At 43.0% G+C, this 15187-nt stretch overlaps 1 protein-coding gene across 1 annotated transcript in view; it reads left to right on the plus strand.

The window, feature by feature from the left end:
* Positions 1-15187, plus strand: part of SLC30A5 (solute carrier family 30 member 5) — a 738926-nt gene that overhangs the window by 509668 nt on the left and 214071 nt on the right. The window contains exon 13 of the mRNA XM_069627390.1: positions 5289-5502. Within this exon, the coding sequence (XP_069483491.1) occupies positions 5289-5502 (214 nt within the window). The remainder of the gene's footprint in view (positions 1-5288; positions 5503-15187) is intronic.

A 15187-nucleotide genomic window follows, 5' to 3' on the forward strand; every position in this document is an offset into this window, starting at 1 on the left:
GGGTGGGGGGGTTTAGATAGGGGGCAGTGGGCGGGAGTGTTAGGAAAGATTTCTCTGTAGGCAATTTGCCCTCCATATTCTATGGACCCCCAAACTTATTGCTTTTGTAATTGACCCTGTCTTGACTTTTTACAGGGAAGCCTTCAGCCTTTCTACAGGGAAGCCTTCGGCTTCACTCCCCAGGCCTCTTGCTCTTTTTGTTATGGGGAAAACTGATCAGTCCTTCAAACTATCAGTACTGGGAAACTGTTTTCCTTTTGTCTTTCTACCTTTTAGGTAATTTTACCAGTGCACACAGCATCTTACAATGCAGTGCAGCGTGCATACTTTTGTATCATCCTAGTCTTTTACACTTGATTTTTGGTTACTTTTATATGTGCCTAAAGACCAGCTGGTGGCAGCAGATACATGCGTTACCGTTATTTGTAGTGTGCACATTTGTATTTACTGCGTCTGGCTACTAAACATGGCTATTGCCCTAAAATGACCATGCCACGAGATGTTTCGCTTGTCCTTTGACCATATTGTTGTTTGGGCTTTTTCTTGCCTTCTCAGGCCAAGAAATCCCATATAATCATGCACTTACCCGGGAAAGCTGCTGCTTTCGCGGGCTAGTGAGGGTGTGTGTGTGTGTGTCTGTCTGTCTGTGTCTGTCTCTCCAAGGAAGTGGGTGGGGCTGTCTGGTCCCTCTCCACATCTGAGGTGCCAGAGAGTCTGGGTGTTGGGCATGAGTGAAACCCACCGTGGTCCCTGAATGGACCACTGCTGGCTGTTTGAATGGTGCAGATCCTTAACACTGGTGTGCTTGGACTTGCTTAATAACAGTATTCAGGATAAAAGAGGACTCCTGCAGATTGGCATTGTAGTCCATGATCCTGTGTAGAAGTGCAGCCGAATGAAGAACTGTGGATGACTCCCGAAGAGGCCTGACATCCCTTCCTGCATTTGGCCTGGTGAAGCCCTGCTGGACAACCTGATCCATGAAGGCCCTCTGTGGTGCTTCAGCCCTTGGACTGGTGGGACCAACCAGTCTCAATGCATTCTCAAGGATCCCAGCCATCCTGAGCCTTTGGATGCGTCTTTAGAATCCTCACCGTTCCTCAGTGGTCACCAGCTTGTACCACAAGTCTCCTTCCTGCCAAGTTTCAGCTTCCCGTCATCAAGTGATCCTGCTCCGGAAGGTCTTTTTCAACCGTGACTGGAAAGAAAGACGCCTGTTGTCGGCCATGTGTGGTAGCCCATGGTGAAACTCTTTTCCCCCCTCCACACTCCACCCTCCCCCCCCACCTCGTGTAGTGAAGTGTCCTGAAGAGGTCTGCATCGGTGCCTTCTGCATTTCTTCTTCGCAAAGGGTTGCACTCTGCTCCCGGAACCTACGAAGAATCCTTGCACCCGCAGCTCCTGGGCATCTTCTACTGGATCCAAAGTGTCAACCTGCTTAGTCACTTGGGAAAATTGTCAGGGGGGCAAGTAATTGCAACGCATTCACCTCCCCCTGTTCTCCTGAGAACAAACATAGGTTATTCCATCGCTTTTTGATCTTCAGATCTAAAAGCTGTATCTAAAAGACAAGACAATAATTGTACTGACCGGTAGAATTGTTGAAGTATCTTCTGGAACATTTTCATCACCACAAGAACTCTTACTACATCTGTCCCTTCTCCTAAGAAGAAGCTTTGTGTCTTTTGGGCGCAAGGCCCCATGCATCGTAGGGATTGGATTTATAAAGTCAGGGCTTAATTCTTGTGAACTGGTTTAATTCTACTGCATCACTACTTACCTCCTTTTAGCTATTTGTTATTAGTTCAGTTTATTTGTACAGCGTGCCATGTCCATAGGCATCTGGGCGCTATGCTTACAAGTTACAACAACAGCACAAAAAAGAGAATACAGCAGTATGATACATAAGGGTGTTGCATATATACATCAGACATTAGAACCTACAATGTAATGGTATATAAAAATGCCATTAGAACAGCATTACATTAAACATTGGCCACAATTGAATAAGCTCAGCTCTGTAATCACAATGTAAATCTCCACACGGTCTTGTTGGATAACAAAAATGCTAATTTCTTAACTGCGGCAGTACGGAGTTCAAAAGGGTAGGGCGTCAGTTTCCAACCTTTTTATGAATTCTGTGTTTGCTTGCGAAACACAAAACGGGGGTATATATACCAGCTACCACCTGCCTAGAGGCGGGCTGCAAGAGCCAGTTTCCTGCGTTACAAGCCTTTCTCAGACCACACACGTGTTTTGGAAGTGGTTTTTAAAGACCTTTCTAGCTGCCCTTTGTTAGCTATAGTGCTAAAGGAGAAGCTGAAGAAATCCAAGATGCAGGAAGGTACTTAGAAAAGCTAAACGTTAGAGCTGAAATTCTACCTTCTATATGTAACAAGCCTTCCCAGAAAGCATTAAATTAGGTTTCGCCATTCAAAGTTACAAAGATCTTATACAGAGTGGAACATTTGACCTAATGACTTAAGAACGGACATTTAGATGTTCCAACTTACTAGCCGCCATTTTCTGGTAGCTATTTAAATATATTTAAGCCAGGCAAATTTATTGCATGCATTCCTAAAAACCTAAAGGTCATTGTATATATGTTTGATAATTGAGTATTGTGTGATATTAGTACCTGCTTGAATCATGTTTCTAGTGTGTTTTGGGCCTATAATAAAGAGAATACTATTGTACTTACCATACTAAATTGAATTATTGTGTCCGTCACTGTGTGGACTCATTGTGGAACCCTGACCGGCCTTTCTCCTGGGAGGTAAATCACACGGTATGTAGGTTATATTGGGTGGTACAGGAAAGCAAGACCCTACCCCAACTGAAGGCTAAAGAAAAATGGGAGGGGAATTTAGGCATACCACTGAATGAGGGGGCGTGGTCCAAGATTTGCTTGCAACCTAAAAAAGTATCAAGAAACACCAGTTTTAAATGAATACAGTTCAATATCCTACACCCGGGTTTACCCCTCAGAAGTTACACGTAACGTGCATAGATGCCGAAGATGCCAACAGGAATAGGCTGGGTTCTGATATATGGTTTGGACCTGCCCTGTGATTGGTAGGTTTTGGCAAATGGTAATGGAGAAGGTTAATGACCTTTTGAGGGAACGGTTTCAATGTACTCCTAAGGTGAGTTTGTTGGGGATGTTTCCGGGAGGGAAAAGGCAGAAAGGCCAAAAGAAAATAGCAGAATTACTAGATCTATTGCCAAAACATGATGTACAACGATGGGTAACCGCAGAGAGACAGGCCTGCAGAATCGGAGGCGGGAAGAAGAGGGCAACACATTGAAATCGACTGGGTGATCCTCCTGAACAAACTGACATTTTATCCAGATGATAAGCCGCTGTGCATCTGCCCTATGTATTTATACGACGATGGGTCATAAATGGGAATATGAGATGTCATTACTATGGAATTGGTGCAGGGACGTGGGGTTGGGGGTAATTGTGTGATGTGCTAGCTGTGTTATGATGTGGCGGGAGGAAGCGATTGATCCGGGGCTCAGGGGAAAGGAGGGGGTGTGTTAGGGTTTTACCAGTTTGTTCATTTCTTATACAAATGAGAATAAATATATATATTTCTTTATATCGTGTAGACTGGTTTAAAAAGACTTCCAAGTCTATATCATATGTGAGTGGGACAGTGTGGTTGGTGGGTTTTGGGGTGAGTCTGATTGCCTGGCTGGCAAAACATTTGTCTCATCACCTCTGATGTGATTGCAGGGCTCGATTAGGCAAGCCACTGAGTCATTGTATTATCAGTGAACCCCTGTGCATTCCTAAAATTCTGTATCTGTTTGTGGAAGACTGCTTCTGAAGATGGGTCACTGCTGTGGACCCTGGTGTGGCCATACCGGCTGGGCCCTTACTCTCTTATCCTTGCTGCCTGCTTCTCCTCTACTGGTGGAATCCCCTACATGATCCTTCCTTTGCTTACTGCCATCGTCGTAGCCAGGTACTGGGGACAAAAAGCGCAGGTACTCTTGGAGAAAGCCTGCTCTCAGCCAAGGCAAAATGAGTGCTTGGACTTAGTCAGAGAGAGGATGAGAATCATACTCAAACATTACATACCAAATAGATATGCATGCTCTTTACATTAGGTTTCGTATTAGCACCCTCCTGATGTATTCAGCAATAGGAAGATCTGTCAGAAAGCCTGTACAATTGTATGTGGTTTGCCGCTTATATATCTAGAAGCACTGCCTGGCTGAAGCCGTTTCTCTGGTCGGCCCAAATGTGACATTGCCAAGAAAGCTTGGTCTGGGCGCATAACGCCACCAGTGTTGCAGTGGTTTTTGTGGTAACCCAGTACTTATGGGATGTCCGGAAAGTAAAAAGCTAAATCGCTAAGTAACCTATCAGATTTGTGTATCAAGGTCTTGGGAGTAGGAGAGTTAAGGGGCTATTATGATTTAAATTATACGTTTTAAACTCTTCTGTTGTATTCATCATTGTCATAAAACTAGTTGCTGATATTTAAAAAAATACTTGCAAATGACTTCATAGGAATCCTTCAGTGGGGCTCCTTATCTCTTCTAGGTCATCTTTGAGCTCCTCCAGCATAGTGTGCTCCGTTTGCAGACCCTGCATCTTTGAAGATAGGCTAATATTGGAAGAGGTGCACCTATCTGGGATAAGGAACCCCGCCAGTGGGCCTGGAATGTTTGAACCATTTTGTTGATGTATTTTGATTTTTTTCTGGCCCTCATTGATGCCAGGCTAATAAGATTAATGGGGTAAGAGTCGTGGGGCCACTATGAGGCGTAGCTTTTTCTTTATTGTTGGCCAATTCATTACCCTTCTTGAAGCTGTATACATATCTTTTACACAGGTTCCAATCTTAAAATTATTATCATTTTCATTTGGTAGCATGTAATAATCCTCCCAGGTCAATTCTGTGATGGTTCTATAGGTATTAAATATTCTAAATAAGGTAGTGAAACATCTGTCATCTCCTTGGTTTTAATTTTGCAACGCTGGGCTGCCTTTTCCTCTTAAACTAAACACAATTTTCAAAGAATCAATATGTCATCTGAATGTTTTAATTATAATTACATATGCAAAAAGGCATATATATTATTTGGCAGTAACTTTGGGAGTTTTGGACATTTGCTTAATTTACATTACCTCATACAGGGACTTGTTTTCTCACATTTAAGTGGCAAAAGTTAAATGATGGTGAAGCTGTGGGGACGTAGGATATTTCAGTGAACATTGGTGAATTTCGTCTATGCATCACATTAAACACTTTATTTTTTCTCTTTGATAGCCTGTTTCAGTTGGAGGGCTGATTGTAAACCTTGTTGGTATCTGTGCCTTTAGCCATGCCCACTCGCATGGGCCTGCTCGAGGAAATTGTAACGCTCATGATCACGGCCATTCACATCATGGACACAGTCATGGACATTCCCACAGTGACCATGGACACGGTCATGGGCATTCACATGGAGCGACCGGAGGAGGCATGAATGCAAACATGAGAGGTAAGGCCTTGTTGTGTTAGGTTTATAGTTTGAAGTCTAAATTCCTCTTAGGAGAGGAGAACACAGCCTATTTGAGAACTTTGGGAACTTCTCAGAGCAGACTCCACTATTCAGGTCCTTGTATATCATCTCACTTTATAGTGCCCAAGGAATTTTGTTGAACAATATTATCAGTAGATTACAGCTGTTAACTTTCATCACAATGTGTAATTTAGCTGCAACTGCACAGTGAGATTTGAAATCCCTTGGTCCTATTCTTGAAGCACAAATTATCTGTTTATTTAATGTTTCTGATAATAAAGCACTCTTTTTATTGAATTGGAAAAAAGAAAAACAAGGTAGGCTATCATGAGATTTGTAAAGGGCTGCACACATAAATACTGAACTTGACTGTAGTGTGTATTCGCATTTTTCATGTGCACAAAGGGCTGGCTTAAGTCCACTGCTGTGCCATAGGTAAGAGATGTGGTCATGGATATCATTAGTGGTTGGAAAACGGGTATTGCTTGGGAGACGGGTTATGCTGTTTTTTTAAACAGGAACGTGTGCTTATAATTGGAAATAGGTTTGTAAAAGGGTGATAGACTTCTATTTTTAATGTGCAAGATGAAGCGATGGGCACTTCTTCCTCACAAAGCGAGACAGGGTATGTTATTGAGTGGATGTCCTTTAAGGGCCCAGTTTTTCAGTATTGGGGAAAACATGCTTCTGTATCAGCAGCCAAACATATGACATTCATTAATATACAGGAAATCATTTGGAATTTCTTTCTTGTAATGCTTGATGCACACTCTGCTTTAATTGTCTGTACCTTCTGATTTCTGCTACTATTTTTGTGTATTCTATAGATAAGCAGTGTCTTAAAGTGCATTTAAAAGCCCTAAAGTTAGTATGTTCTACACTCCACTACCAAAGCCTGTAGTGGTATAGCAAACTTTTTCTTAAATTGCTTTGTTTAATATGAATGTTTATAAAAATTCAAACTTCAGTGTAAGGGCAGTAAGTTGCTGCACATTCTAAGAGTAGAGAACAATATCGAAGATTGCATAATGATAAGTATGCTGTAGAAAGCTAGTATTTCTTTAAAGCATGTCAACCTCACTCAAAATGTTTATTCAGGGGTGAACATATTTTTTAAGATAGAAATTGAAGGAAAGCTTCACAAGTTGGATGATGGCCGAACATTTTCAATTGTGATTAGAGTTAAAAAAGAAATAACAGCCATGTTGTAAACCCTATATAGAAAACAGCCAGGAGATATTTGTTGTCTGCGTTTAGACTGCTAGATGCCTACGAGAGCCATAATAAAATGACCTATGTACTGTGGCGATCCAGGAGTCGTCGTCGGACGCAAGGTGGACGTTTTGTATGCTCTTTATTTGACCAAAACAAATAAAATGCTGATCTTGCCCTATTCATACGGGGGTTTTCCCTGCCTAACCAAGCTAACTAAATGGTGCTCGTCAGTCGTCGGAAGTCAAACACAGAACGTCCTCCATCCAACAGCCTAACCCAATCTGGCCCTCCCAGTTAGAGCTAATGAATAAGGTAGCTTCCTTTGAGCCGGGCCTCTCCGCTTTCCCTCAGGGTTCCCAAGCTGGAGCAGTTCCAAAATTAGGTATAAAGTATTTATTACTTATTCATCCAGGTTCAGCAACTTTCACTGATGAGCTTCTGCAGCTCTTGATATACGCTTAAACCTTTGGTCTCTGGGAACTTGTGAGACCTTCTAGTCTCTCGCGTGCACCCTTTATCACAGCAATCTCTTCTGTTCCTTATTACCAACTTGAATGTTTTTACTGTTGAGGTTGTCTCTTCCTCTTTGTTGGGGTATCTTATACCCTTTTCCTTCACTTGATAGCCCCCCTCTGGAGCCTTTCCTCTAATTCTTGTTTCAAGTGTAATTGTCTTTTATAACTGGTGCTTTACATTGCAAGTTGTGTTAACTAGCTCTCTTGGAGTCTCCCTGTACGAAGCTTGCCACTTTCTTAGGGTTTCAACCTCAATATTGAAGTTTCTTTGGTAAAGTTCATGCAGTCCCCCTTGCCTCCCCCTTTTTAGAATCACCCCAGTACCTTCAATTTGAGTGGGCTGATTCACTGGGCTCTGCATTGGGACGTACCTGCTTTGGCTGTTCTCAGTCTCTGGTTTCTTGCCTCTCTCCCAGGCTTGTCTTTCTCGCTCCGTTAACTTGCGTGTCCGGCACAGCAGTACCAAAGGAAGTGTTCCTTCCTCACACTTGTTCGGGTCTCATCATTGTTAGTCGGGCCCAAGACCCACCACCATCATCGCGTTGTCACACCACACTTTCGGGATGGTCTCCTGGACTCAATCCAAACAGTGGTTGCTCCACTGCGGGCAACTCTCGACCTGTGGCATTCCTTTTCGGCATTCTACACTTTGCAGGGTTCCTCTAGCTCTGCCGCTCCACTCTGTTCTCCCTATACAACGCATGCGCACATCAGAGGGCTTCCTCTGTGTATGCTTCTCTCTGTGTCCATGATTTGCTTGTTCCTTTTACAGGCTGTTTAGTGTTCCAAAACGTGGTTCCATTTCTCTTCAGATGTCGTACTCTGTCCAGCACTACCTAAAGTCAATAGAGAGGAAAATATGCTATTAACATTTAAAGGCAATCCCATTTATGCAGATAGTATTGCTTGTGTATGGAGTTCCTTGTGGGATTGGGAGTCATTGTCCCCAAGAGGGAAGTCACTCCAGTGAGGTTCCACTTGCCCAAACCTGTAGGGAGGGTCTTGCTAAGCAGGATCTACTTCCTAGCCTCAAAAGGGATGCCCCCCTTCAGAAGAAGGGACAAACAGGTATATTTGTCACAGTATGAGAGAGCTGGAAAAGATGAGGCTGTGTGGAGGGAGCTGCAAAAGTCAAAGCGTGGAGGCTGAACAAGCTTTATGGAAGTAAAGTGTCAAGAGAAATAGTGTTAACGAGGTGCAACGCTAGAATGGAAGAGCTACAGAGGCTGCAGGACAGGCTGTGAATTGCAAACTTGCACCCAAAAGGAGCATGGAAAGTAGGAACAGCCTTACTGAAATGCTAATCTGCCTTCTGTTTGAGGTCCTTCTGCTCTGCTGCTTCTTCCCCTGGTAATCTGGGTCCATCCTTGGCCCTCCACTTCTTTGGAGTCTCCTCTGGCCTTCCCTGTGGTTGCTCACTGCCGAATCTGCACCTGTGTAGCAGATCTTTCTTGCCTCCACTGAAGCAGATGGTCCATTGGCGCTTCTCTGATGGTTTCCTATGGAACTTTAAACCTACTTCGTAAAAGTAACTCTGAGGTACTTAACCCGCCTCTGGCATTTTTCCTGGATTCCAAGGTGTCCAGTTAGCTCTGGACCAAAATTTGTAATTTTGATACTTTTCTTTAAAGTCAAGCTCTGCACTCCTCAATAGGAGTGTATGTTTTAACATTGTGACTTATTTTGTTAACTATAAATAGTTTTCCCTGAAATGTATGATTAAGGTAACCGTTTCTAAACTTTTGTTGTAATTATTCTTCAAATCCTTTTGGCATTGATTTCGAATTATTTACTACCCTCTAAGGCTTTGAAGTATCATCAAGTGTGCATTTGCATTCATTTTAATATCCTATCCTGGGGGGTCTAAATTAATGTAGAATATGGTTATATGCCTTAAGGATTATTTAGCCTATTTTTTTTATAAATGTTTGCTTTCCTTTTTTCTCCCATCCCCTTTCCATATATGTGTTAGGTGCTGATCATTTGGTATAGGGCCTTCCACATATACCAGGGTTGGTTTGTGCCTTTAAGACACTTTACAGAATTGTGCATGCCCACAGGGGGATTACCTGCTTGTTAGATTGTGTGGTTCCCTTACTGTACCCACCCCTGCTCCCCTCTGCCCACTGTTATTTTTATACCACAGTACTCATTTTTGACCTGCTAATTATGTGTGTGACTTAAACAACGTATATGTTTTCAGTATATCAGTATAGTGTATTTTCTAGAGATGTGTATGGGTTTATTGTACCTTTTGTGTCGACCTGCTACCCCTAGTTGAGAGTTAAACTTTGTTGCTCTGTCCAGGTTACCTACGCTTTAAGAGAGGCTGGTCTTACCTTTCATGTCAGGTGTGTTAGCCCCCATCAAGGGCAGTGGTTCTAGTACCCTCAACAGAGGGTGGTACAAAAACGCCCTTACCAGTCAAAAAGTCAGAAGTATAGAGCAAAGCGAAATAAGGAGATCTTGGATTAAGACAACAATTGAAGGAAAGGCTGTAAATGGATGATAAAGCATGGGTGATATAAATAATCTAGATCCTGATAATTATTGAAAGTTAACTTTTACAAATATGTTTCTGTAATTCAACTTTATTTCTATTGTGCAAGTTTAACACCACTCCTAGAGTCTGACTTGCCCAGTCCAGGGTTGAAGATTTAGTTTGGGTGTCGCATTTGCCCCCAGAGTAAGATCATTTCTTTCCAGGATGGGTATTTCGATGTAAACATCATATTTTAGTCAAACTGTATCTTTACTTTGCAGAAACTATGTACGTGGAGGTAACCGGTATGTATCTGTAGAGTTCTTTTAGTCTTTTGAATCCAAGCATGTCAGCTGGTGCCTTGGCAGAGTTTCCTGGGGAGTCTGGACCTCCGGGCACTAATGTTGAACAGTTTTTAGGGTTTGAAATTTTCAAAATCAAAATTTATCCTAACAAGAATAGGGCTCCCTAGGCTCCAGTGCTAGCGGTACAAAGACAATGGGTCTTCTCTTGTGATCATGAAAACCTAGTGAATATGTCAAGATGGACAGATTTCAGGAGGCCATCCTAGTTTTAGTGTACAGGCGAACTCTGAGAGGTTAGCCAAACCCATTCAAGGTAAGCGTGGAGAGTGGTAAAGGCTTAATCTCAGGAGAGGTGAGTGGGGTCAAGGGTCCACAATGAGTCCACACAGTGACATTTATAGAAATGCATCCAATTCACCTCAAAACCTGAAAGGAAGTTAAGTAGTTATGCAATGAGCAAACCAGTCCACAATAATAGAAGACCAACTTTATAAGTGCAATCCCTAATTTGAATGGGGCCTTGTGCCCAAAAGTTCCTTTAGAATAGCGGACAAAGGTAGGAAGAATTCTTGTGGTGCTGAGAAATGTTCCAAAAGACTTCACAAGAATTTTACTGGTAAGAAAGATACTTTTCCTAGCACTTAGAACAGCTTTTTAAGCAAACATTTAAAACGCAAAGGTATGGAGTAAATCAAAGTTATTCACAAACTTTTAGAATGGAGGAGATAAGGGCAGCTGTAAATATTGCTATTACTCACCAACCTTACTCCGATTTTTCCAAGTGACTTGGAAGGTCTAATGAGGTCTTTTGTGAGTTTCTGGAGGTAGGTTTTGCCGCCATTGGATCCAGTAGAAGATATCCAGGAGCTGTGGGTGCGAAGAACATTTCGGTCGGGTCCAGGAGCTGAATGCATCAGGCACTGATGCAGATCTCTTCAGGACACTGTACCAGACACGGGTTGGCCAGTTCCAGCGACTGTCACTGCACACGGACGACAGCAGGAGTCTCTCCAGTCGTAAACAAAGACCGACTTCCAGGAAGGAACGCTGGATGCTGGTAAGCTGAAACTTAACAGGAAGGTAACTTGTAGGGCTAGTTGGCAACCACCGAAGTTGGTTTTCTGAGAATGATGCCCCTCCTTCACAAGAATGCAGTGAATGCATGAGTTGAGCCCCTTTAATACAAATGCCCTCCTTGTACAGTTATAGATTATCCTATTTTATATGGCTGTTGGGAGCAGAGGGTGAGCTCTGTTCTTTTTAGGCTAATATCTTGTTAATCATGCATTATCTTAATCTTGAACACACTGACTATGTGGATCCGTCTATCAAACGTCAGAAAAGAATTAACTCAGGCAGGAAAAAATGGGGAATAAAGAATCTGTATACATTTTAAAATGGCTTTTCAACTATTGAAGTATAATAAGCAACCTTTGAAACAACCAAGCAAATAGTTAACATTAGTGCTCCGAAATGTAATGGACTGCCCCTAGCCATGATGCCCTCCTTACCTAGAATATCTAATGTAAAGTGGACTTATGTAGCACCCTTGCATGCTCTCGTTGTTGCTCATGGCTCTGTAAGAATAGGGGGAGAATATTGATAGTGAGATAGCAGGCGAGGCAAATGCAAAACCTGTGGTGTTAATGGGTGCAGGTTAGAAGAACTCTGGGTCCTACCTGCTGGTGTGCTTATATAGATTTAACAGAGACAGATGGGGAATATGCTATCTGTAGGGGAGAGCCCAAGATCTAAAGATGTGGTATGGTAGTGGTGCAAATATTGTGAGAAAAGGGAACTTACTCCAAGCTCAATAAATGTTTGTGTGGAAACGGCTAAACCTGTGGTGGCTATCTGTCAGGAATTTGTGTCAGTAGTGTAAGGTGGTAGAAAATAGTCTGTTGGGAAGAAGAGGGCGGAGACAAACAAGGTGTACAGGTAGTGGTGGGAGGGTAAAGCATTGAGCGCCATTATGGAATGAGGTAGTATGCACCACCCAGAGAAAGGTTGGCATGGGTCGTTAGCTGATTGTGGTAGTATTAGTTTGAATCTTTTTTCAGTTGTGAAAAGGTCTGGCCCAGGCATGGCCATTTTCCGATAATCGTTCATCAGTTGGTTGCATGCTGCTTCCAGGCATTTACTATAATTTAAGGGACACCTTCCATTAGATTGAAAGTCAGGCGAGTAATTTTGTTTTTGCTGAGGTAGTGGTGCTGGTCTTGTCTCTTGAGCTAGGCGAATAACTAGGTTTTTAGCTGTTTTATGAAGCTTAGGTAGTGGTCTGAACAGAGGGGTTTTGGCTTAGAGTTCTAGAGTTAGTTTGCTAGAAAGATGGTAAAGGACCCTCCATGTAGTTTTACAGTTAAAATGTGGTACCATTACCTGCGTTGTTGCTTAAGCGGAATGTTCTCAATGGTATATAGCTTACTGCGTGGTACCAGCAGAAAGGAGACGGACACAGGGTGTTTGGCTTCAAAATGCTTTTATTCAAATAATAAGAGGGGCTGGAAAAACGCCTCACTAGCCCTAACCCTATGACGAGTTTTCATGGCTCAACAAAACTAACTAATGGACCAGTTGTTGTCAGAAAGTACAAAAAAAGTCCACTGTCCTGTGTCCAAAACATATCCAAACCCTCACACTACAGTCCTACCAAACTACTATGAGGTAAAGTAGTACATTGGCTGCTTTCTTGCAATTGTTCTTCTCCTTTGGTCTCACACTGCCTATTTGGCCCAGTTCTGCCTGTGTACTGTTCAGTGAAGGGATCCTCTTCCATAGTCTTTTTTCATTCAAGGGAACAACCCCTTCTGTGGTCGTTTAATGCCAGGGAAACAACCCCTTCCCTGGTCATTTAATGCCAGGGAAACAACCCCTTCCCTGGTTGTTTAATGCCAGGGAAACAACCCTTTTCCCTGGTATTTTAATGCCAGGGAACAGTCACTTCCCTGGACTTCCAATGCCAGGGGAACAACTCCTTCCCTGGACTTGGCTTCTGTTACTACAATATATGTTTTGTTCCCACCAATGTTTATACTGGTTACTATATGCTAACCAGTATGGACTGGACTGGACTGTTATGTGTGCAGGCCTTCAATGTTTGTAGGTGACCCATAGCATTATTATACATAAACAATGGTTTATGTTCCATTCGCTTGTTTCTGGCAGAGTTGAATTTAGTCCTTGTCAAGCATTGTCAATGTTAAACCTCAGAGCGACTGGGGTTGCTGCTTTACCCAGTACTCTCCTGTGTTTCACAACACCATTTGTTAATTGTTCCCTTTCATTTCCATAGCCACTTAGTTTGTGTCACACTTGTTTCCGTGTGACACTCTAGTAAACAGATTGGGTTCTCCTGCCTTGGCAATGGTCAGCTGTCCTCCCCTTCGGCGTTGCTCTTCTTTGCCGAACACTGCTTTTCTTCTGAGGTTGGGTCTCTCCCCTTTCCCATATCCCGGTACCTCTGTTTGTTCTGCAAAGCAGAGTTTGGGTTAGCTGCAGTAGTCCAGCTATTTCCAGGCATCCCACTCGCTATTTGATATCCGTATTTACTTTGGTAGTTAAGCACTGTATCACGTTGCTGTTCGTTGTTTTCCAGCTTTTCTGGTCCACCGTTATACCGGTGTCCAATTCCTCTCCTATTCCAGAGACCCAACTACCCGATTTTAGTCCCTCTTGTTTTCTTGTAGCCCAACAATTCTGCGTCAAAGAAATGGGACTAAGGAGGTTCTCTGATCCTCCCATCTCTCCATGGCGTTTCCTCGTCTCAGTACTTCGAAAGTCCCTTACCGGCTCAGCTTTACACCGCAGTGCTGACTTGATTGCTATTAGTGTTACCTTGGTCAAATACATGTACCCATACAGTATTTGGGAATTGGATTCCGGCATTTCTCTGAGAATCTTTGGGAGACCTCTTGGTTTTGGAATGGGAGGGATATTTCTATTGTAACTAATAAGGGCAAGACCCTCTGTCTCGTCTCAGTACACATTTCCTTCTGATAAATTCCAAGCCTCTGCCATAGTATGCAAGGCAAGCTGTTTTCCGCTAAGCACTGCACATGTGTGTTTGTCCAGATTCCCCAGGGGTGCCTCTCAGAAGAGCATTAACGGCACACAATGACAATCACCACAATCTCCAGAATTCATAAGGCAAAAGCCAAAGGAGTTGCCTGCGATTTGCTTTCCCCAAGAGTGCTAAATTGTACTAACTAACCTCGATATTCTGGTCTAGCCGTGTTTACAATACACCCACCACACAAAGGTTACCTCACAAACCTATTACTTTGCCCTTCAAGGATTTTACATAGGCAGATTTTATTCTCCTCATCTCCTACTTTAGGTTTGATAACATTAACATTACCCTACAAAGGATAGTGGGTATGGCAGTTGTCCTGGCACTACTCATACACAGTATTAGGGAAATGGATATTCAGAAATCTATAATGCTTTTCAGGCAGTCTTCACACTTTGAAAGTTTCCAGAGTTCTATTGGGAATATCATTTTCGGTTATTGTTAGGGAGATGTATGCTGTTTGTGTCATCCACCCTCCTAGTGAGACCCCCAGCACTTAAGCTGGACTTCTGGACCTTTTTCTTTAAATCCTGAATGAGTGGAGCCTTTTTCCACGCATCCATTCTTGTGGGCTCTATCTTTTGAAACTCTATTCTTTGTAGTCTACCTGTACTATGGAGTCTGTCTGCTCCATAGCTCTTAACGGCATCTGTAGTTTAATATTGCAGCACACAGCTCCTTATGGACAGTGCTGCCGGGGCCCCTTAGTGCCCTCCCTTAAGATTATTTTTCCGTATCCTCAGGTAACTATAGTTCTTGAGTATAGATACTTAGGACCTCATTACGACCCAGGCGGTAAGTTACCGCCTGGGCCGTGACTTTACCACCATGGCGTAAACTACGTTTACGCCATGGTGGTTGGCGGATTTACCGCCCCATTCCAACCTTGGCGGGGCGGTAAATCCCCATTTTCCCATTTTCCCTTCCCCATTCCCATTTTGCCCCATAGGGCATAATGGGAGTGGGGAAGGCGTTAATTACGCCACCATAAATTACGGTGGCGTAATTAACATCAAGGTCCCTTAGCGCCATGTATTTTAACACCTGCTAAAAGCAGGTGTTAAAACCTCCATGG

The sequence above is a fragment of the Ambystoma mexicanum genome, chromosome 6p, assembly GCF_040938575.1.
Source record: "Ambystoma mexicanum isolate Mex_15411 chromosome 6p, UKY_AmexF1_1, whole genome shotgun sequence".
NCBI classification, from domain to species: domain Eukaryota; kingdom Metazoa; phylum Chordata; class Amphibia; order Caudata; family Ambystomatidae; genus Ambystoma; species Ambystoma mexicanum.